The sequence below is a fragment of the Myripristis murdjan genome, chromosome 5, assembly GCF_902150065.1.
Source record: "Myripristis murdjan chromosome 5, fMyrMur1.1, whole genome shotgun sequence".
NCBI lineage: Eukaryota > Metazoa > Chordata > Actinopteri > Holocentriformes > Holocentridae > Myripristis > Myripristis murdjan.
The window spans coordinates 11,687,689-11,711,982 of NC_043984.1; the positions used below are offsets into that span (position 1 = coordinate 11,687,689).

The 24,294-nt window shown below is 41.9% G+C and overlaps 1 protein-coding gene across 2 annotated transcripts in view; it reads left to right on the forward strand.

Moving 5' to 3' along the window:
• The window catches only part of arhgap9 (Rho GTPase activating protein 9), a 42,990-nt gene extending 18,696 nt beyond the window's left edge, over nucleotides 1-24,294 (forward strand). Inside the window, exons 6-22 of one of the 2 annotated variants that reach the window (XM_030051715.1) lie at nucleotides 156-407; nucleotides 1,156-1,245; nucleotides 4,762-4,827; nucleotides 6,613-6,759; nucleotides 7,012-7,110; nucleotides 7,987-8,048; nucleotides 8,264-8,351; nucleotides 9,499-9,594; nucleotides 10,458-10,556; nucleotides 12,189-12,297; nucleotides 12,699-12,818; nucleotides 14,504-14,602; nucleotides 16,177-16,254; nucleotides 16,922-16,975; nucleotides 18,173-18,307; nucleotides 20,241-20,346; nucleotides 22,093-24,294. In XM_030051715.1, the coding sequence (XP_029907575.1) occupies nucleotides 156-407; nucleotides 1,156-1,245; nucleotides 4,762-4,827; nucleotides 6,613-6,759; nucleotides 7,012-7,110; nucleotides 7,987-8,048; nucleotides 8,264-8,351; nucleotides 9,499-9,594; nucleotides 10,458-10,556; nucleotides 12,189-12,297; nucleotides 12,699-12,818; nucleotides 14,504-14,602; nucleotides 16,177-16,254; nucleotides 16,922-16,975; nucleotides 18,173-18,307; nucleotides 20,241-20,346; nucleotides 22,093-22,279 (1,887 nt within the window). In that variant the 3' untranslated portion in view covers nucleotides 22,280-24,294. The remainder of the gene's footprint in view (nucleotides 1-155; nucleotides 408-1,155; nucleotides 1,246-4,761; nucleotides 4,828-6,612; nucleotides 6,760-7,011; nucleotides 7,111-7,986; nucleotides 8,049-8,263; nucleotides 8,352-9,498; nucleotides 9,595-10,457; nucleotides 10,557-12,188; nucleotides 12,298-12,698; nucleotides 12,819-14,503; nucleotides 14,603-16,176; nucleotides 16,255-16,921; nucleotides 16,976-18,172; nucleotides 18,308-20,240; nucleotides 20,347-22,092) is intronic. The other variant, XM_030051716.1, reaches the window with a different exon arrangement.

The window sequence follows — 24,294 nt, forward strand, 5'->3', positions numbered from 1 at the left end:
TGTTTTTTTCTCCTTTTATAAAAAGTGGTGAGTTGCCCTGTCTCCACTTTTTTCCTCCATGTCCAGTTTGTTAATTGTCTTTCCCTCTCTATCTCATCCTCCTCCTTCCTCCTTCTCCCCTCTCTCACTCCCTTTTTATTTTTCTACCTTTCAAGGTCCCAACAGAGTCTTATCTGTCCCAGCTGTCCTGGCAGGACTCTCCCCTCTACACCGAGCTCCAGTCGGCGAAGCGGCCATCGCAGTCAGAGCCGCCCAGGCCTGCCTCAGGACAGCAGCCTCTTCAGATCATGGACCTTTGGGAGCAGTACTCAGACCCAGACACAGGCAGGCTATACTACATCAACAGCATCACCAAGGAGAGGTCCTGGAAACCTCCTCGCCGAGCCCGGGATCACACCTCCAGCAAGGTAAAGTGCCTAACCCGGACTTTAACACAGCAGGCATTCCTTTTAGGGGTCGCTCCTCTTCCCGAATAAACATTTTTTTGTGCCAGATTTTGAAAAGGTAGGTATTTTAGAGGGCTGGATGAAAGTTTTTTTTCTTCAAAGGAGAGGGCAGAAGAAGAGTCATACTGGAGATTAAAAGCACCAGCTCATTTGTATGCTCCCAAAGTGTGACTGTATCAACAGTAAAAGCAACCTTTCCAGCCAAAGCACTTCATAAGACCTCAAGGAGAGCAACCTGGCTTGCATATTTTGACTTTACTTAGAAATGGGGTAATTTAGAGAGGGGTAAAGACATGGTGATCAAAGGATAAAGTTTTCCACAGCTGGCAGTTAAAGGCCAGTCCACTTGGGGATATTCATACCTGGGTTTAAGTAGCTACACTTCATACCCCTGGCATACTGCTGATGTGTAGCTATGGCTTTAGAGTCACACTAAACTCAACACTTGGAAAGTTAAGGTGCTGTTGGCCAGTACTACATTTTTCCTGGCCTAAGCTAATGATATGGACAGACAGATTATTTTTGGAGTTATAAAATATCTAATTAAATCTTTATGGCAGCTCTTAGCATATAATTAGTGTTGCTAAACTTACAAAAAAGCTGATCATTTATCTAAAAAGTTATTATACAGAAAACCTGCATATGCACTGATTCCTTACACTTAAACTTTTCCTGTTTCACAGTCTGTCCTTTCCTGTTTCTCTGCCAGGCCAGTGCTGCACAGCCCCAAACGTTACCCAGGGAAACCAGCCATCTGTCGCTCCCACTTCCTGACGCTGGCAGCGGAACTAAGCACAGGGTACGGCCCACATACGTTTTTATAGTATTTTTAAAGAGGTGATGAAATTCAGTCTTCTGGTTGACATGGTTACATTTTAGTGCAATTCAGCTCTTAGCTTTTGATTTCGCTGCATCATGTCTGCATTCAGAGAACTTTCAAGAGTCAGTGACACCAGTCACATTAGCAGAAGGACGACAGCTATACAGGAAATTACACGTTTAACCAACTGCTAAGTGCAACAAGTGCTCCCAAACTGAAGTAGATGTATGCATGGCAAGATGAGAGAAAGTGCGCACATACCTAAAAAAAAAAAAGCAACACTTCATCATAAAATAACTTGAACCTCACACATTGATAATATGTTGTAAAAAAAATAAAAATAAAGTAAAGTAAAAAGTATGTGATGGTAAATTCTCTTTTAACACTGTTAATTAGTTCCAAAGTTCCCCAAGAGAAAAAAAAAAATCAATAGTGTTTGAAAATATCACATACATGTTTGCTTCACTGAAGCTCTTACACACTGATCCCATTTTTGGCATCTGCATTACTATATGAGATGTAAATCATGACATATATAGATGTCATGCACATTGCTTTGGATGCATCTCCCTGTAATTCATCATGGCATATTTATCTTGGGAGGCCTTGGGACTAGAATCTGAACAAATTTGAAACCAAGTCCTGTAGGTTTGAACAAAGCTTGGCCATGCAGTATGTGATTTTAATAACTGACCCAATTGTTGGGGATGGCAGAGGAAGAAGTTAAGAGTATATCCTGTTTATTAGACTCCTATAATTGCAATCACCAGGGAAACCTGCTCATCTCTCAGGGGACTACAAGCGTATATCTTCTACCTATGAGTCCTTGTGGACTTCAGACGTAACTCCCTGCAGTTATACATTTGCTGTTTTATTTTATTCATCGTTCATCATTCTGTCATACGATTCATTTTGAATTCTACTCATGCATTGTTAGCTCAGCACTTGTGCAATAACCTGTATTTGTCCTCTAGGCATCCTTGGCATGAAAAAGTTGTGGTACGTGTCTGCAGTATGATATGCTCATACCTGACACTGTGAGCCTGGTCAGAAAACATTTATTATGTGGCGCTGTAGTTTTCCTGTACTAGGGGAATGTTTAATGTGTTAGTGGAAGGCTTTCATTTGCTTATTCAGAACTGACAAGGTGCTTTTATCCTCTATACTCACTCATATTGCTCTGCCCCATGCTGTAAATAATTCAGAATATTAAATAATAATTGTTACGTAATAATTTTGAGCGTAAGCAGCTGTGCAACATATACAGAACTTTTTTTTTTTTTTTTTTTTTGTGGTACGCCTGCACAGACAAACATGGACAAACTGAAAAGACACACACACACACACACACACACACACTCTCACCCTGAGCCCCTCTCTGTATGTGTGAATCTAATGGCCGTCAGCCAGAGTGCACAGAGCGTCCAGACCACTGTATGTGCCAGATTAAAGCACACAGCAATGCTGAGCACGACCAAATTAAAAAGGGGATTACATCTCTCTAGCTGTCCCGTCATATACTGACTTACTCACTGCTTTATTTATCTATTAACAGCCCCCTCAAACGCGCTACCCTCAGAGGGACATAATAAGGTAATACCTCTTGATCTGCTTGATCTAATGCAGATGAACTGTAGCTCATAGCCATTAGGCACATACAGCCCCGTCAAAACCCAAAATATTACAAAACATAGCTAAATTTAAACCACTCAGTTCGACAACTCATCAAGCTAAGACCCTCCCGAAGCATGCAGATGCCATCATAATCAAAGTTCCACTGTTTTTTTTTTTTTTTTTTTTTTCCCACCGACATGTTGTAAACGTGACGCACTGTCGATGCATTGTTTCTACACTCTGGGAGAGGAGGTACACATCCTTAACTGAAGATAAAGGTCTCAGCAGGGACTTCAAATGACTTAAATACTGTATCTACTGTATGTATCTGTTTATTAAAGCAATGCTGGCTGCATGATTGCGTTTTTTTTTTTGGTTTTTTTTTTTGAAGTAAGCATTTTGCATCGCAAGATTGCATTGCCACAATATTGCATCAGTATTTCAGATTTGATTTTGCTCATCAAATAACACCCAGATGATCAAAGAAATGGTTCCCCCATCATGGTAGTTTCACGTAAACTCCATTGACCTATATATGTCACATTTCGCTGCTTAAGTATTACATGACTTTCATAATCAGCAGGAACTTTACCACAGATGTACCGTACATAACATCTGCCCATAATGCTTGTTACTTATATTACTATAAGGATTGATGTGACAAGTATTACTACACAGCATGCTGTAGATTTTTAATTAAAGAGGTCCTTGCATGAAAAACACTAGAAGCTGTTGAATTCATGTGTACAGCAAAGCCTTTAGATATTTACTGTAATTACTGTGTATTCATGCCAAGTGGTGCTATATTTTTTTTGGTGCATGCAGCTTCCTGGTTGAGGTGCTGTGTTGTACATGAGGCTGATAGCATGTACTGATAGAACCAGCTTCCCCCTTGAATGGGGAAGTAGGCAAGCTGACAGAGGAGAGAGAGATGAATGGAAAACATTTTGAGGTTCAGTCAAGGAAGGGATGTGACATGAACCAACAGCCAACTGCAGACTTTCACTCGACGGATTAACAAACACTTTGCTTCAGGGTTGACCTGGCTCGTACCACTGGGTGATAAATGATAATGAGCACCACTGCTGTAAGTTCATTTCCATTCTTACTTACACACAGACTGATGTCAGCAGTCAGGAAAATAGGAAATTTGACCGTCAGCAAATATGGTACACTCATATTGGTCTGTCGTTTTCAGATATGTTACTGACTTTGTACTTCTCACGGTGGGTCGATGTAACTGCGTGAGGACGTGCATGTGTGTGTGTGTGATGTGTGACCTCGCTGTTCAGCTTGAAGTCATGTCAGCACATCTGAGTCAAACCTGTACTACGCCGTTTGTGCTTCACTATGACTGTACAACGGCTAAGCAGCCTCACCTTTCAGTTTTCAGATTTCTGTTTCTTTTTCTGTTTCTTCGGTCGTGTGTCTGTATGTCTTTGTACGCGTGCCATATGCTGTGCTAGCAAATCAAGCAGCATTTTTCTCTTAGCTAGAAGGATATATGTGGAGTGCTGGGGCTGAGAGGGGGGAGTTCGGATGTTGGCGTGGGTGTTGGCCTGAGCCGCATGGTTGATCTTCACTCAACACACTTGGCTGCATCCTGTTTTCACATTTGGGTTTCAAATCATCACCCACTTTGCTTCCACTCGTCTTGTATGGATTTACTGATACAGAAACAGTGAAAGTCAAGTTTTCACAAAAGGACACTGAAATTTGGGTGGAAAGACAGGCCTTTATCGTTTTTTTTGTGGCTTAAAAGGTGAGTGGGGTAGATTTCAACTTTGCATTAGGAAATAGGCCCATGTATTTTAACTAATTATTTGTCTGTACTTCCTCTTGTCTTTGTCTCTTTGTCTCTCTCTCCCTCTCTTTGTGTAGCTTTCACCAGATTTCATCTTTGGGAGCCACCAGAGGAATGCAGGCCGTAGCTGGGAGATGAAACAGGTAAAACTCTTTCTCTACCAAAGAGCATTTAATGTATCTCACTTTGACTTTTACCTCCTAAAACCATCCCTGTATCAGTAAAGCAGAAGATATCACCTGTTGTCAGGTTTTACATCTTGTCCATATGCATCAGGGCAAATTTGGTTTACAGAATGGGACGTCCTGCATCTTACATCCCTCTCTTCCTCATTCCTGTTTGCTAGTCTTGCTGTGCAGGTTAACCATAGTGATAATTATTCCTGGCACACCGTCCACCACATACTTTTTGAGTGAAGAGCTAAAGGGTGTTTTGAATGAAGGGAATTTCCTCTTGAAAATCAATGAACTCCAGAACTTAGATTTGCAAAGACTGCATCTCCACTGTCTTATTGAAGAATATATTAAAGTAATGCCAGCTATGCTGTTTAGAATCTCAGAGATCAGCATTTATGCATATTAAGGTGGTGAAATATAGCAACTCATGTTGTAAAAAAAAAAAAAAAAAAAAAGGCTGTTACCCAAGCAGTTCTTACTGCAACATGTTGCATCACAGTGGGGTGTGGGTGCGCTTGGTTTAAAGCCCCTTTAAAGGCCTCCTCTTAGAGAAGGAGCAGATTTGGCTCTTAATGCTAATCCTCCTTGCATGAAGAGATGGCAAACATTAGGAGGGGTATTTAGTGTGATTGTTAAAAGTAGGTTACAGGAATTGGGAAAAGTACTTAATTATGGCTGGTGCTGAATATGTTGCAGCAAGAAAGGCCGAAGTTCTGTGCATGTGTGTATTTCTGCGGGTTTTTGCACAGTTTTATATGTATGTGTGCTGGTTTGCAAGTATTCAACTTTTTGCATGTACATACAGTGTGCATATGCGTGCATCTGTGTGTCTGTGTCCCTATACCAACCTGTTTCTCCGCTTCTCCTTTTGTGAAGTGGAGCAAAAGGAAATAGCTGTTTCTCCCCATCTGGCAAAGTGTCACAAGCTCAGGCAGTCATATTGCTTCATGTAGTTTGATAAAGTCAACATTGACTTTTTCTTCCACATAATGTGTTATTGAGAATGTCAGTATGCTTTAGCCATTCTTTGCAGATTTTAAAGGTGAGGTTAAAACTCTCGCTGTGGCACTTTCTGAACTGTAATCCCTCAGTCTTTTACCTTCTTTCCTGTCCATGCCTTTAAATAACCAGGGGGCAGTCACAAACAACAGACTGCGTGCCTTGTGTTATAAAAGTAGATTCACTGACAAAACTAATGGAGCAATGAGCGAAAGTCTTCATCTAGAGTGTAATATAGATTGAAGGGTTAAGGGAATCCAAAAAGCAGATGATTTAGAATTTGGGTCTTTGTGTGCCTCCATTTGAAATAATATATTCACAGTAACAAAAGCCATAAAGACTGATTTTGGCTTTTTGTTCCGATACCTAGACTATGGACTGTATATTAATAAGAGCTGAGCGCTATGAGTATGGAACTCCATGGTGTGTTGATGGTGAAATATAGTGTACAGGTCCACTGGACACCAAATCACACTAGCCTCCAGTGATGTTACTAACCTTTGTGCTCCTTTGTACTGTCGGTTGGTTATAATTTAGGTAATTCTAGGAATTCACACTCAATCTACAGTTGCACTCAGCTAAGTGCTGAATGTAATATAATGAAAAAAGTGACAGTTTTTTTTTTTTTTCTAGTCCAAAACAGTGAATCATTGCATGTCATTTCCCTTTTCTGTGTCCTCTGTCTTTGGCCACGTGATCCTGATGTTTGTCCTCTGAACGAAACATCTGACCCTGATCCTTACCCATGTGAAGAGCATGCAGCGTGCCGCCTCCTCTGATGGGCTGAGCCCGGTGGCGTTAAGCAACGCCAATACCCAGTGCTACAACTCTGCCCACCTGCATGACAGCAAGCAGCAGCTCAGCCACTCCCAGTCCCTGATTCTGCCTGAGAATGGCAAGGTATACACCGGCAGACCACATACACACACACACACACACACACACACACACACACACCATGAACTGTGTGTACAATATACACAGAGAGACATGGACAAAAGAGGAAATACCAGGTAAAGAAAACACAGAGAGACATTCTGTTCACGTAAATTCACTCTCAACAAAAACTTCTGCTCATACTGATACATATACACAAACACATCCACACACACAAACACATCCTGAAGCTTATATACACTTCCTGTTTTGCAGCTGGTCCAGCAGGGCAGAGATTGTTCCTATAATGTGACCAACATCGTGGTGGAGCCTCCCTCTCCTCAGAGCTCGCCTGACAGTGACGGCTGCACACCGGTGAGACTCTGAAGTTTTGCTTATGACTAAAGCAAATTCACTGGAATTTATAGGTGGTCCGCCACTCTCCCTTAAAGTGAGGGGGAGCTTTAAAGGAATACTCCAACATTTTGGGCAAAATACCCTTTTTCCGACTTACCCAGTCTGAGACAAGATGTTTGATACCATTCTCACCTCTGTACATCCAGTGGTTCGGTTCCCATTTCTAGCATTTTGTGTCAGCTTAGCACAGTGACTTGAAGTCTATGGGAGTCATTAGCATCGCTCTGTCAAAGTAAAAAAATAAACCTTGGAGTCAAAGGATTCCTTAAAATTTCTGTCCATGTAATAAATATTAGTGACCTTAATGAAAGTCAGTTCTGTCAGTATAAAATTATTCTTAATTCCCTTCAGAATTCCTTCGAATAACGCCTATTTTATTGTCTATTTCCTCTTTCTTGATCATATCTGGCTTTGTGCAGCATCTCCAAATGATTTTGTGCATCAGTAAGTTTGGAACTGGTGTTGTAAATATACAAGAGTTGACTAAGTACATCAGTTTCTATCCATAGTCTTTAGTGAGACATTAAAAATTGGCTTCATGCCTCATTTCCCAAATTGTTCCTCATTGTCTTTACATACAAAACCCACTGCATTTATCATTTATGTTTTTATAGTTACTATTAACTCTGTTTTTATGAACCTGAAAGGGGTCATACCACAGTGGGAGATTTTAGAGCAGCCACCCCCCTGCTATTTTTCCAAATGATGCAACCGTGAAGTTAAATGGGTTCTCCCAGGGTTTAGTACATTACATAGAGGAAAGCCCTCTGCTCTAGTTTAACAGTACATTAAAACTTTACCCAGCAATATTATTACAATGCCACCCATCCCCAGGAGCTGGAGAAGGCTGGTCTCCTGAACAAGACCAAGATAGCAGAGGGAGGCCGAAAACTGAGGTGAGACATCATACAGTTTGGATCATTTAAGCCAAAAACTTGAATTAGGTCACCATCGTTTTTTGTATCATTAAGTTTGCCACAGTGTCAGTTATTTTTTTTAGAATGAAGCTAATGTTTTTTTTTATATATAATGAAGGGAAATGTGATTTGCTGGGCCAGATTCCATCTGAACTTATTGTAATGATATGTTCTGTATGCTTGTTGGTTTGAAGGAAAAACTGGAACCCATCCTGGGTGGTGTTGGTAGGGAACAGCCTGGTTTTCTTTAAGGATCCTAAATCACAGACACCTGCCAGCTGGGTAAGAACGTAGAGAGTAACGCAACCCACCACCTACATGTACATATACCGCACAGTGTGTGTGCACACTCTTCACTGTATGGCAAGGCATTGGTTGATTTTTTAACTGTTTTAGTTTCAGTAATGTCCACGCAAAAACACAAATGACACAAACTGAAACTGATACTAACACAAAGGACCAGAGCACTACAGTGTTCTGGAATCCAGAATGTTACAGTGTTCTTGACTCTCCAAAACACCACAACACTCTGGAATCCAGAATTCTGTAGTGTTGTGGATTCATGAATGTCGTAGCGTTCTCGATTCCGGAATTCCATAGTGTTCTGGATTCCATAATGCTATAGCCCTCTGGATTCCAGGGCACTGTAGTGTTCTGGATTCCAGAATGCTTTAGTGTTCTGGATTCCGGAATGTCATAGTGTTCTGGATTCTGGAATGTCATAGTGTTCTGGATTCCAGAATGTTACAGTGCTCTGGAATCTGGAAAACACTACGCCATCCTGGAATCCAGAACACCATAGCGCTCTGGATTCCATAATACAATAGTGTTCTGGAATATAATTTATTCAGTTGGTTAAACATGTAATCATTTCCTCATGTTTTGCTGTTGATTATTTTGTAAGAGAACATGTCACCTTTTGTAATGGGTGGATATTTCATTTTGGAGTAAAACACTTCAAATATTCCTAAATCTCCTGGCTCTGGTCCACTCCAGGCAGAACAATAACTTTATTTTATTTTATTTTATTTTATTTTATTTTTTATTGTAGTCACAAACTTCCCATACTGATCCCATATTGGCAACTGGGACTGCACAGCATGATATTCCATGATAGTCCTCAGTGTTTTGTTTATGGGCGCTGCATTAAACTGATACAGAGCAGTTCTCATAAAAGCTATAACACAAACTTGTTGTAGGATGCTGAGTGTGCTCATAGTGTATGTTACATCATTTTAAGTCACTAGGTGCCAGTGACAGTGTAAGAGAGGTGATAGTTCATAAACTCTGTGCAGCATAAGTAGTGGCTGTCGCACCAGGCTTTCACCATGTTATTGGAAAAACATCGGGCTGACTCAGTACATTGAGCATTTGCAAAACACATTAACACAATGACATTTTTGCATGTGTGTATGTTTATCACTGGCAGAAACCAGGAAACAGTCGTCCTGAGAGCAGTGTGGATCTGAGAGGAGCACAGCTACACTGGGCCAACGAGCTGTCCAGCAAGAAGAACGTCTTCAAGGTGAGAAACAAGACTCACTGAAAAGCCAATTAAAATGAACCAAAGAAAAGGGGAAGTGCACAATCTCAAGTAATCCTCTTCAAATCCTCCAGCATTTCCGTAACTCTGTAGCGAGGCATTTAAGTTGAGAAATCATTGCGTGCTAGAAGTGATGATAAACTATTCTTTTCAAAAGGCCTTTTCATCCACATTTTAACATTGCTGCTGGTAACTGAGTGCACAATGAGGACAGTAAGAGTACAGGATTGAGGGAAAGGAAGAGTGGCAGAACATAAAAGGCTCTTTCTGTTACAGTACTCAGCAATGGGTCAGTCCCACAGAGGGAAGTGAGAGAGGGAAGTCATCTTTTTTTATGATGACCTTCAAGTGACCTGTGGTCCTTTGGTCATTTGAATACCGTGCATCTGTTTGCGTAATGATTCTTTGGAGCAGTGGTACCCTTTTGAATTATCACTAACACAAATGGCCCAGAGCAGAGTAAAAATCCATTTTCCAGTGCAAGAATGTGGCTGATTCAGTGACTTAGAGTGCTCACCCTAACCTCAGCCCAAAAGTGTGACTGAGTGCTGTACTGGATTTCACCTCCAGCTATGTCAAGATGAGTGAAACTTAACACATGTCGTTTTTTACTAGGAAAAAAAAAATGATATTTACAGTGTGTAGGCAGAGCAGTCTGAATAAAGAAAAAAAAAACAGAGTTAAAAACCTCACTGGGGACATGAGGGGATGATCTCTGGGGGCTTAGCACAGCAGTGGTGTGACAGCAGTGTTACAGTATAAAGATGGCAGTGTGAGAATATGAGAATACAGCCTACAGTGCTGTATACTCACATTAATGTGGTTTGAAAATGTGTATGTTTCAGCTGAGGACCGTGACAGGCAACGAGTTTCTGCTGCAGTCGGAGACAGACTCTCTGATCAGAGAGTGGTACAACACCATCCAGAACGTCATTGACAGGCTGGTGAGACTGTCACAAACCACACACACACACACACACACACACACACACACACACACACACACACACACACACACACACACTCAGCCATGCTTTTAATGTGCTGCTATTTCCATTATGGGTTAAAATGGTTTCTCATGGGATAAAAATAATGATAGACCTGTAGTCAAAAGTTTTAAAAAGTGGATTTTGAGACAAGGTTTTTTTTTTTTTTTACATGTCTAGGGGTGTAATGACTTATTCATTGCATCAATTCATTGCATAATCATTCTGTCAATTTGAATTTGAATTGATTCTCTGTGAAGCCAAAAATTCCCACCCCTACAAAAAACAGATTTATTTATCCTAAATATGCTTCAAGTAAGGAGGCAGCTGAATGGTGTAAATATATGGGCTCTTTACTATATATTGTAACACACTGCTTGTTCCCCTTTCTAAGGCTGGGGGCATGATTAATTTTTTTTTTTTTTTTTTTTTTTAACGATTTAGGCCTGCATAAGCTGCCTAGACAAGCCAGTAGTTATAATTTGTGAATAGGCCTTTATGGAAATGTTTTATACTCTACTGTGGGACTGTGGAAAACCCAGCTGAAATCTACTTTTTGAGGATTAAACGGTATTATGTTGGCACAGGACTGACCAATATGGTTGAATTCAATGCCATGATACTAATAGGGATTTTTTTATATTGGCATATTTGATTATATGACTCATGTAAAATCACATTAAATAAACCATTAAAGTTCATTCCTCTGAGTTTTTCAATAAAAAAAATACTTTTTAACAGTTTATATGGTTTTCTGCATAGGTTTGTATTAGAAAAGCTCATCAGTAGCTGCATTTACAGTATTTTTGGTAACACTTTATTTTAGTGGGTCATGAGGCAATAATTAACAGGTAACATATTTTAAATTTCTTTGAAATTACTCCAAAATTACAGCAACATTAACTGCAAAATTTATTGAAAAATGAATATTTTATGGTGTCACTAAACTCATTCTGAGCATTCCAAATGATGTTCCAAACTGATTGTATGATTTTTATTTATAGATTAGATGGTTTTCCTGCAGAACTCCAACATATCTATAGACTGCACAGAACTGATGTTGAATGAAAGTTGTGCAAGTAAAGTCAGTCAGTCAGATTTATGATGAAATTTCATGACCAGTGGCAATGTTGGTTTCATTTTTTTTGATCTAATGGAATTTAGATACAAAATGTTTTTGGTGACACCGTAAACACACACAGTAAAAGTAAAAGTTTTGTTTTTTTCAATGAATTTTGAGGTAATCCTTGATGTAATTTGGGGATAATTTCCCCCCAAATTTTTAATATCTTTCTTGCTAATTATCACCTACACGCCATGAAATTCACAGCACAAAATATCAGCTATCGACAGCTTCAGGAGAAAAAAAAAAACTGAAATCTGCATCAGCCTTGAACAAACAGATCAGTGAACCCTTGTTTAGATAGCAGAATTGAGTGTCATGATGTCCCAAACTCACCACATCATCCTGATATGAACCCACTAAAAGACAGTAAATGACAATATTGATTTATCGCCCAGCCCTATGTTGGCGTATAATGCATGTAACACACTGAGTACAACTTGAAATGAGTATTTCCTGCGTTCCAGGACCGTGAGAACCCTTTGGACAACGTCCTGCTGTACTCTCTGAGGAGGGCGGGCAGCGTGGAGATGCTGGACCACAGTGGAGACGAAGACGACAGATGCAAAACATCACGTAAGTCTCACCACAGCGCCCCCAAGCTTCCATCTCTAATTACTTCATTCTGGCTTCCCTCCGTCCCACATAACCGTCCCAACTCATCCCTCCACTCCACTCACACCTTCACTATCACGCTTTTTTGAAACTTTCAGGCTTCTGCCATCCCTCCATCCTGTCGTCCATTCTTTCACCCATTCAGCCGTCTTATATCTTCACTCGGCCCCCGTGGCAAATAATCCCCCCGTCAGTCCTGGCGCACCTCCGTCATCGCCCAGCCCTCCCGCTCTTCATCCTCACCACCATCCCCTCGCATCTCCTGTCCTCCCCTTCGGCTGGTCACCCTGCACTGACCTCCTCCTCCTTCTCCCGCTCCTCCTCCTCCTCCTCCTCCTCCCCCTCCTCTTCTCCCTCTGCAGTCCCTCGTTCAGCATCCAACCTGGAGAACACGGAGAGGAAGAGAGTGAAGAGCCGGCTGAAGAAGCTGATCCTGAAAAGACCCCCCATCCAGGCCCTGCAGGAGAAGGGACTCATCAAAGGTGAGATCGCTGATTTGGTTTGTTTGATTGTTTATATGTGTGTTTTATTCAGTAATGAAAAAGACAGAGGGTCCTGAAGTTCTTAAAGGTCATGCTTTGATTTGACACAGAATCTTAGGAATGTCAGGATTCAATATGAACCGAGGATTCCATTCAGTACTTTTAGCCAAAATTTGATATATATTGATAAATATGTCCAGTAGAGAAAGACTATCCTTTCAGAAAAACTTCAATGTTATTCCTTAGAAAATGTTATTTACAAAAAAAGTCGAGATTTATACTATTCCATTTGATTGCTACAGCGTTAGATCTTTTTTTTTTTTTTTTTTTTTTTTTTTTTTTAAGGTGCATTATTGCAAAATTCAGGGTTGATTCAAGTGAGGGCCCTCACCTCAGTGCAGTTTCACATAATGCACATAGTTTTCACATAGTTCACAGAGCCTTTGAATTTGCATGTTTAGTGTAATATCTACAAAATGTATAACCTTCACATTTCTGCTCATCTTTTCCCAAAGCCAGCAGTTGTATTTTAGTGATTATTTGTAACTCTAGTGTTATTTTTTCTACCTTTTATCCAGCCATGGGTTTCCATTCATTCCACTATGAAATGAAAATGAACTTTCAGAGACTTCAAACTTTCTTCACCCCAGTATTCCATCACTGTAATAAAGTCGTCCACGTTAGTTTTCCTAAAAGTAACAGCACTGTTGGGTTTTGATGACTTGGAATTGGCATAGAGTAAATGCTTCCTCTGCCCGGGAAAATAGTTGCTTTACACAGCCAATTATTAGTTGTGTGGTTTATGAATGGCAACAACTTTGTTAGGCACAGAGGCGGAACATTGTGAGGTGTGTGAACCAAAATTCGAGTGATTTTGATTATATGCTGTGAAATCTTTGGTACCCTAGTGTGATTTGCAAACAGGCCAAACACTCAGCGTCTCTGATCCTTTAAGAATCATGAATGAGTCAGTTCAAAGCATTTCATGTTGACTCAGGCTGAAGCCAGAATGATCCATTCTATGTGTTTTCTTTTAGCAGATCAATTTAGTTGAGTCAGCAATAATATTACAACAATGTTAACAATATTACAAAACGTGTTTGAGTAAGCCTCCACCAGCTGCTCTACTGTTCAAGGCCCCCTGTTGCAAATCAAAACCCACCATTTCCCCACTCATCTGGGTCAATGTGACTACATAAATTGTGGTGAGCCCACTGGTTGCTGTATCAAACACATTTTTCATGAAGAGCTTCTCTCAGGCGCGTTGATCACAGCGCTTTGCAAAGAACAAGACGATCATACAGTAATGTAATGGTGCCATACACCAGTGTAAAGCCTCACAGATGAAATGTTTTTTTTTCTCTCTCTTCCAAAGATGCACAGTACAGTATATACAGTATATGAGTGGCATTGCATCATCAAAGGTGAGCTTGGTTCTCTGCTGGGAACAGAGCAGAACGTGGCGAACTAAATCCACTGCAGGGCTTCTCTCCCATATGAACAGTAAACATATTGCTAGATAAAGTTGAAACTTGGGCTGGTAGTTCTTACATCATTGTGTTGTTGTCGCAACGTTTGCGAGTTGTCTGAGAAACACTTCAGAACAGATGGTAATGTAATGTGCGTGTGTGTGTGTGTGTGTGTGTGTGTGTGTGTGGTTGTGTCTGTCTGTCTTCACCCTTTAGATCAGGTGTTTGGCTGTCGTCTGGAGATGCTGTGCGAGAGAGAGAGGAGCACTGTCCCCCGCTTTGTGAGGCTGTGCACCGAGGCGGTGGAGAGGAGAGGTATGGTATCAGAGCTGAAGCTGGAAAAACACACAGACAGCTCGCGGTAATGTGTGACAGAAATCATCCAAGAAAACGCAGCATAAACCTTTTTTTGATTCCCAGACAGGATGTAGATTAGACTGCACGCGCTCCGAGAAGAAGCTGTGACAGGTGCCAGCTGGAGATAGATCCAAATGAGGGGGAATAGAGCTGTTTAGACAAGAATCCTGCAAATAAAAATTTAATTTGCAAAAAAAAAAAAAAAAAAAAAAATCTGTTTGGATCACAGGGGCTTTTAAAAAGGTTTTTTTTTTTGATGAATTAAATATTCGTGAGGAGCATTTTTGTAAACAGTGTCCGCACTGTATTTCGTTCCGGATTCAGACATTTACAAGGCAATTAGACTGCGACAGACCGAGAAACTTTTCAGACAAAGTCGCTAAGCGGCGTCTTCAGTGATGATGGAAAAGGCGAGGAGAAGAATGAATTTGATAAGATCTGACGGAGCCGCGAATAGTAGCCGTGTAATCACCGGTAAAGGCATTGAAGGGATGTTGTAAAATTTAATTGCTTGCTTTCTTCACCAGAAAACTGTCAAATTGCAGGAAATATTTCGCAAAGAGATACTGTAGTTGGTCTCAATGCAGAATGTCATTTCTAACACACACTAGAAAGCCAATGTAAAGAGGAAGTAGGATGCAGAAACTTTCCCCCGAGTGTGTCATGTTTCTGGTGGGGAAAAAACATAACCAGCTCATTTTAAAATGCTTTTAAAGGTAGTGCATCGTAAAGCTTCAGCCGGTCAGCCGCAGCAGAATTTTCCTCCCATTTATCTGAGTGAAGGCAGCGTCTTGTGGAGCAGCTCTGTGAGACATACATGCCAATCAGTGCCCCCATGTGACTGCGATACCAGCGTGGATGTTTTGAACTAGAAGCAGCCAGATAGGATATCAATACTTCATGTGGCACAGAAGCACAGCTCGTCCCTCAACTTCCTCCAACTCAACCGGTGCAACTAAAATAGAAACTCAGCCTTGATGTTGTGAAAAACCAAACTCTGTGAGGACTTCATTAAGCAGCACGGTGACAAATGTCGAAGGGGAAGTTGGTGAATGTTTACTGTGGATTACGTGACAACAGACTTTTCTCAAGGTTGTTCCTGCAGCATTGTGAAAATGTGTTGAGCATACTTTCATTTCATTCCGTGTTCGTTTTTGTGTGGCGTCCACGCATTCCACACCGGCTCGTCTGCGTGTTTGTCTCATGTCTAACAGCTCTCCGGCAAAACAAAATTCCAAGGCGCACCAAATTATCGATGGTTTGAAAATGTCACTCTGAGGGCCAGCGAGGCCATGGGCTGCTGGACTCGGCTCAGACTGCATTAACGCAGAGGTTTTGTCTTAAGCTCATTAAGTTCAATTTGGCGACTTTGCCTGATTTTGATTTGTTTCCATCTCAGTGCAGACTCAGGCTCGCCCGTCTGCACCACCACCGCACCACCTAAGAGGCTCTGACATCACTACCTGTGTGTGTGTGTGTGTGTGTGTGTGTGTGTGTGTGTGTGTGTATGTGTGTGGTGCTTTATGTTGCAGGTCTGGAGACTGACGGCATCTACAGAGTGTCAGGGAACCTGGCTGTGATTCAGAAACTGCGCTTCATGGTGAACCACGGTGAGGATGAAGGGGGGAAAGGATGAGGAGGAGGGGGAGCTTGAGTGACGGACAGTGAGGGATGGGAAGGGGAAAGTGGTAGAAGCAGGAACGACATGCCTCAAGTTTCAGATTGCTATGTTTGATTCATACAATATTGAAGAAAAAATGGACGGGGAGGGAGGCGAGAAGGGGTGGAGAGTGAAGCAGAGAGCATGAGGTCAGGGATAACTTGGATCCTGCTTCACCTTTACCAGACGTTACACTGTAAAAAATCATTTAGTCAATGTTTAAGTCTTATTTGTGTGTTTTTTTTTTTTTTTTTTCAAACAAGTGAAAACTGCCCTGACGCTGCATATGAAACTAGATGACTTTTTTATATGGAGATTTTTTTTTTTTTTTTTTTTTTTTTTTACAGTGTATCCCCTTTAATATGTGGCTCTCGCTCTATCACTTGTAATCAAGATGAAAGCCCTCAGAAATGACTTTGGTTATCCTGCTGATACAATTAAAATGTCAACAAATGCACACACACATTTAGACTTTACACACATCCCACACACTGCACACTGCATACAGGCTTGAATGAAATCTGTAATAGAAATCTCTTATCACTAATAGCACCATGCATCCATGTGACAAGGGGGTGGCTGAGGATAGCCGACTGAATAACTGTTGGTTTTTGCAGAGCGAGCGGTGACTACTGATGGCCGCTACATGTTCCCGGCGGAGTTGGTACAAGGTAGATTCAGACGTATAAGGGAAGAGCTGGGGGTGGGGTGGGGCGGGGTGGGAGGGGAGGGGGCTTGCCGCCTTCACGTGTCATTCAGCTCGCTTATTTGTGCGCGTTGCGTAATGCGAACACAACAAAGCACAGCTCATTTGCACACACACCTAAGCTCCTATATGTGAAAGCGCACTAACGCAAGCTGACACACACACACAGAGCTTACTGACGTGTACCGAGCAGTTTGGTGATTGTGCTACCATTTGCTTAATGTATGTGTGTCCCTTAGGCATTTCTGCTTGAAGTTTTTCTGATGTAATAGCATCCAGCAGGCTGTACAGTGGGCTCTCGCACGGTCCATTGCTGCCACCAAGTGGCAGAAACAGGCAACCAGCTGCTTGTTGTGTTGTGAAGCGCTCTAATCCCACAGCAGCATCTCACTGACTTATGTTTCTCATCATAATACACAATGGCTAGTACTTCTCTGGACCATTGATACTGAACCATTTGACATGTGGGCATAAAGCCCTCTCTTTCTGTATTTATTGACAAAAGTTTACAGTGGGAGTTTGAGAAGCATTGGTCAAGACTGGATTTTAAAAAAAAAAAACTGTTTGTGTGCTTTCTTTTCCAAAGTATGTGCCTGTTTGTGTGTGTGTGTGTGTGTGTGTGTCTTTATACATGTTTTTTGCTAGATATTGTGAGGACTAATTCTTGAGAAACCACTGCTGTTGTTAGGACAATTCGGGTTGTGAGGACATTTTGGATTTAGGTGGTCATCATAAAAGAATACGGCCAATTTTGTGTTATTGAGTAAGGTTAGAATTAGGGTTACGGTGAGGTTAAGGTTAAGGTTAAGGTTAAGGGTTAGGCAGAAGTCGGTTATGGCTAAGATTAGGGAAAAGCTGTAGAGGATGAGTGTAAGTCGGTATAGTCCCCACAAAGATGGCAAAGCCAGCGTGTGTGTGTGTGCTCACCGGCTATCTCCCTCCTGCAGCAACAAGCCTTCATGCTACGCCTTGGCACTGATGCTATTACTGTAACTCCACTTCTCTCGCCCTCTCTCCGTTCTAACCCCTTGTCTCTCTTTTTCATAGTGCTTTGTCTTTCTTTCACTCCCTCCGTCCCTGTCTGTCTCATTTTCTCCCCGCTCCCCTCCTCCCCCTCCTCCCCCTCCTCCTCGCCTCCCCCTCTTCCTTCCCTGTGTCTCAGAGGAGAAGCTGAACTTAGACCAGAGTGAGTGGGAGGACATTCACGTCATCACTGGAGCTCTGAAACTTTTCTTCCGTGAACTTCCTGAACCCCTGGTGCCCTATGGCTTCTTCACTGACATCGTGGAGACAGTCAGTGAGTAAACATCTTCGGTCCCATTCATAGGTGCAACATAATTGAGGCAGGGATGGAAATTACGGTTCCTCTGCGGTGAACTCATCGCCTCTTGCAAATTACTAAGCCGGTGGAAAAAAAAAAAATCTCTTCTTAGAAATTACGTTTGATGGTCTCTATCTCTGAGGTATTAAAGCCACTTGGGTCTGGACAAATGTTTTATTGCTGCCGCTAATGTGTTTTTATTATGGTGCAGTCACAGCAAAGTTGTGGTTTTAAAAACAGGATCAGGCCAGGCCGGGTCACACAGTCCACTCCTCTGTACCTGGATGCGATCAAACGTCCAAATCAAAAAAAAAAAAAAAAAGAACTAAAGATGCTGTTATGAAAACATTAACTTTGGCTATAAATCTTCACTTTTTAGCTGTAAGCTTTCTCAGAGTTCCCATAATCCTCTCCTTATATGCAAATTAAATTCAGTTGGACCACTTGACAGGAGGTTTTTCCATCTATTTCTTTGTATGAGCGGCTGTGACACAAAAATATATGGCAACATATTTATACAGTCTATAGTTTAATTGGTTAATGATCTTAAGGCCACAACTAATTGTATAATAAATCACATGGTTGCATTGTATAAATAATAGCTTGATGTTTGCCTGTAATATGCAATAAAAAGTATTTGCTAATTGCTTTGGTTACAAAATCTGTACTTGTTTTGATTACTATACTTTCATACAGTTTGTTTTGTGTCATTTTAGCATTTTTATTTGATGTTTCATCACTGTGCAAGGAAACCATTTCTTTTTTTGGTCCTATTTGGACCCCTTTGAAAAAAATCAAGTTTTCTGATGAGACCAGTGAGGAGCACTTGGAGACTTTCTGCCGCTTGTTAAAAGTGTCAGAGGTGTCTGCCACGACCTTTCTGCCACGCTGTGTGTGTCATCTGGTTGTCTTGGGTGTGACTCACTTTTTAAACTGTCTTAGAAATTTAAAAAAATTGTATTTCCTTGTTGGTAGAATCAACCCTCACCTTAACCAGGGTTCATGTCCCACTTCCACTCTCATGGTCGTGTCTTCTTGGCCACATCCTTTAGCTTTGTTCTGTGCCCCTGATTTGACATTATAGTGATGAGCCTTCAAAGCTAAAGAAATTTAAATAGATAAAGTTGTACAAATGTGGTTATTACATCTTTATGATTAACACCTGCTCATGCTCTGGCCAGTCATGAAACTCTGGGAGCTTTTGCTTACCGTAATAGTCACTTTAAGAACCCGTGGAGTAGGCACTGCATCACTTTGTTTACCGTCAGGCCCTTTTCTCGTACGGTTTAATCACTTCATCGGAAATAGTCCCTTCATAACGGTTTCCTGTTAGTCACCGTGCCACGGCTTGATTCACTGTCACTGTGTGCTATTTTTGCATTATTGAACTTATCCATATGTATCTATGCATCTTTCTACACTGATTCATCTACTCCATCATCCATCTGCTGCATCAGCAGCACCGTGTTAATGCATATAGTGCAGCCACCTCTCCAGGATATTTTTTCTTTTTTCTTTTTTTTCTTTTTATCATGTTAGTGTTTTTCTACTGCAAAAGCTGTTTTTTTTTTCTCCAGGATTACAGGCTAAACAGTCGCCTCAGGTTGATATGTAGTGTATAGGCCCTCTATCTGTCCATCTACCTAAACTTTCGTGTCCCAGTCTAAAGTAAAGATGCGACATGCCTGATGAGTTTTAGTTGCTCTTCCTTCCAGCTTAAAAGTCATCACATAAATTCATCACACCAGCCAGGATGGTAAATTGTAGCATGCCCCTGCCTCAGATCAGATATCATAAAGTGTCATGATACCGGACAGTGCCGGTGGATGCTGACCAAGTACGTGAAATGTCATGAGACGGCATGAATTCAGAAGCTGTGCTAAAGCGAGCCTTTTCTGTTGCGTTGCAGAGATGACCGACTACATGGACAAAGTGGACCGTCTGAAGTGTCTTGTGCTCAACATGCCTCCGCCCAACCACGACACGCTGCAGTTCATGTGCCGCCATCTCCTACGGTGAGAGGACAGGTTCAGCGCTCAAGTCGGACCGAACAACAACAACATGTCTGTCCGGGGCTGCCCTTGATGTGGTTGTCCTCCTCTCTGCTTGTTTTTATCTGTCTGTCTGTGTCAGTTCCAGTGACATGAAGCTGACCTGTTTCACAATGTGTTCCCTCCAGGAATTTAGGCGTGAAGGAATGAAGGGAACCGAATGCCCTTATAAGCAGGACGGCTTCTTCCTCTTCCTCTTAACGTTTTAAAATCCGACCACAAGAGGGGGCAGTGCCCTTGTTCTCAGCTATTTTCTGTAACCGATGTGAGACTTTGGCTATGAATCACATACTATGCCAGTGCTGTGCCAGGATCACACTGTTGTTAAGTTTGGGTCTTACGAAGATGAAAAGGTTAGAAGAAGATGAATGGTTTATGATGTTCTGCGAGCCAGTTCCTTTTACAGTACATAAAGTGTGTGTTTTTTACCGCCTATGGTTTTTCCTTCCACTGCAGGGGTGAGTGTTCGTGTTCGTAGGCCGATGTTTGTGCCAGGGTGTGGTGGGCCCCATGAATTTGTCAACTCTGTGTCTTTCTCTCATTTTCTCTGTGCTGTCACCCCCACCCCCCGCCCTCCCCACCTCTCATTCTGTTTCTCATTTATTATCTCCCTCCTCCATCACCCTGTCGCCTCCTCTCTCGCTCTCTCCCTCCCTGTCCTCATTTTCCTCGCTCCCTCTCCTTTCCTTCCTCCTCTTCCTCCTTCTCCTCCTCCTTCCCCTTCCTCCATGCCATCTCCTTCGGCTCCCCCCTCTCCCGTCTTCCTCCCATGCCTTTCTCCTCCTTCTCCTCTTTTTGGTCTCTCCCTCCCCGCTCCCCTCCCTCCCCTCCTCCTCGCCTCGACAGTCCCATGGGAGCGTTGTGGTTCGTCTGCTGGAAGGCATACCAACACCACCGCCGCCACCACTGGAACCTCTCTCTTGCTCTCTCTCTCCCTCGCTCCTTTTTTCTTCCCTCTCCTCTCTCTTTTTTCCTTCTCTCTTTTTAATGTGGAAGTTTTGAGCAATTGCTGGCTGCTTCTGTGGCTTGGTGGGAATGGCATTTTTAGAAGAATGCCTCATGCTGTGGCTTTAACCCATTCCTGAGTCCCCCCCAATCACACACACACTCACTCACACACACACACACACACACACACACACACACACACACACACATAGGTGGATGTAGGCGGTGTATTTATACACATAAGTGCACGCATCTGTACTCACACACACGCACAGGCAGGCAGATGCTGATCACTCATGTCCAAAAAAATATTCACATGGACATGCAGTTTCACTGTCATTGTAGACACACAATCACACACACACACACACACACACACCCTTGCCTCATATTGTCCAGTGCATTGGGAGCCGTCTTGTCACTGACTTCTAAGAGTGCAAAAGAATAATAAAGATGTCATATACCGACCACGAGCGTGAAGTTATATGGACAATTAGTGGTCTGCTGTACGAGTGCAATCATACAGATGAAGTCACACGGATTCAGCAAATAAAATACATAAACTGCAAAGAGACGGAATCTGCTAACTAAAGCAATTATTTTAGCTTTGATTGAAAATTTATTGCTTTTGTTATTATTTTTTTTTAATCAAGGCGGAGTATTTTATGTGCTGTTTTCAGATATAAGGGCACTGCTAGGTAGTTAGACCTCTCTCTCTCTGTCTCTCTCCATCCCTCCGCCTAAAATCCTGTCTGCCTGCAGGGTGCTGGAACATTCGGACGCCAACCGGATGACCACCCAGAACATCGGCATCGTGTTCGGCCCGACCCTGATGCGCCCAGAGCGGGACAACGGCAACATGGCCGTGAACATGGTTTACCAGAACCAGGCAGTGGAGCTCATCCTCAGTGAGTTTGACCACATCTTTGGAACGAGAGGCCCCTCCTGATCTTTCGGACACGGGGCTCAAAGTCGCCCTTGGAGTCAGACAAAAGCACAAGTATTGGAACACTCGTCATATGGTGTCAAATGGATTTCACATCAAAAGATAATTACGGGGTAAAAAAAAAAAAAAAAAAAAAAATCAGCAGCTAATCATGACATCTGGCCTTCATATAAAACCATCTTAAAATAATAACAGTAAAACAAGGCAATTTTATAGCTGTAGCTGCAATACTTGTGCCTTTGACTGTAGAGGTAGAAACCGGCCCCCGGTCCCGGTGTTGCCGTCGTGGCCACTGGCGGGACGGATGCTTCCTTGTAGCTTTTCCTTGATGTTGTCTCTGATCAAACTTGATAGGGTACCGGCGTAGATGAGTGATTGTTTCAAGGAGCACAAAGAAAGATGTGTCCGGTGTAGCATTCAAATGCAACTTTCAGCTGAACCATCTCACTGTGAAACATACCAGCACCTCTCGCAGCAGGGACACAAATGCACAAAGGGGAGAATGGGGGGGACTCGTGCAAACGCAAGGACGGGCCTATCGCAACTGCGATGTTCACATTGAAATCAATTATGCAAACCCGCAGGAAGCAAGCTATGCGTGTAGTTATGTCGTGTTTTGTTATAGTAGTGTTTGTCACTGAAGACTGGGGAGAAGTGGTAGGCCGGAGAGCTCCTCAAAGACAAGAGGATTATTTTAGTGACGAGAGGCCAACATGGTGGCAAAGTTCTGAATAGTATGTGGACCTTTGGAGCTTCCCTTGTTGTACAACATCGGAATCCTCTTCTATTTTTACTAGTGCAGACAGATTAAGTTAAAAAATACGATGCTGTAAATATGTTAAATACTATCTTTGTCAACTAGTAGCACTTTGCATTCAGCGTGTGTCCTAAACAGACAGAGTGATATGCAGTAATAGCCAAACTCGGATGCTTTGAAAAGATGAACTATGTATCATAAGATTATTCCATGAGCCTGATTGTTAACTTTCCTGCAATAAACAAAAATGTGAACAAAACCGATTTGGGCGTTTTCTGTGTGATAGTTGGCCACGCTCTGAGCTGGTCTGGATCTGGTGGGTTGTTTGTACTAAGCGACGGGTTGCGTGAGAGATAGTAGAAGTGTGGAGGTATGTGGGCCTCGGAGACTCAGCGGGCGGAGACATCCCCTGTGATTGGTGCAAATGCTGCTTTTAATAACAGAACAAAAGAGGAACTGGAAATGCATATGTTTAAAAAATGTGGATTTTCCCCAAACCCTCGCTCTCTCTCGCTCTCTGTGGCTTTGGTAATTTTATATTGACTGTGGGTTTGGCAAAAGACAAAAAAGAGCAAAGAAAGAAGCACGGGAGAGAGAAAAAAAAAATTAAGTGCTCATAGATTTGTGAAGTTTTATTAGATGTATTTATTTGTTTTAATGTTCATATTATTTCAAGTCATCTGTGGGGCGTGTGGGGAGGAGGAAGGGCAAAAAATATTGTGTTAGGAAAGTGTATCTGAGCATTTGATCATGGGAACACTTTTTATTTCATGGTGTTTCTCTGCATTTCCAGGGTCACCCTTACATTTGATTGCCACGTAATATTCTCTGCCAAAATAGACAACCACATTTGTTTTGATTTAAATGTATGTATGCATAGTAATATATACACAGGGTTTGACTGGTATCAGAGTCAATGTATACATTTATACCTAAGTCAGTAATAAAATTTCTCAGTTTATTTTCCCATCCTCTTTCTTGTCTTTTGACAGCCTTGTGCCCCAGCACCTAACTTTTTATGGTAGATTGAATGTTCCCAATCACTATATTATGCAAAGGAAAGGTTGCAGAGCGAGTCTGGTGTCTTTACTCGCAGTGTAACACGCTGAAACCATTAAACAATTCAATATTTCAGAAACGCTTGCTATTTTGTATATTACTGTAATTATGTACTATTATGTTTTGTTCTCTTTCCAAAATCCTGAAACTGAAGAGATTTATGTATCAATAAAAACCCAATGGCATAAAACTCTTGACGACA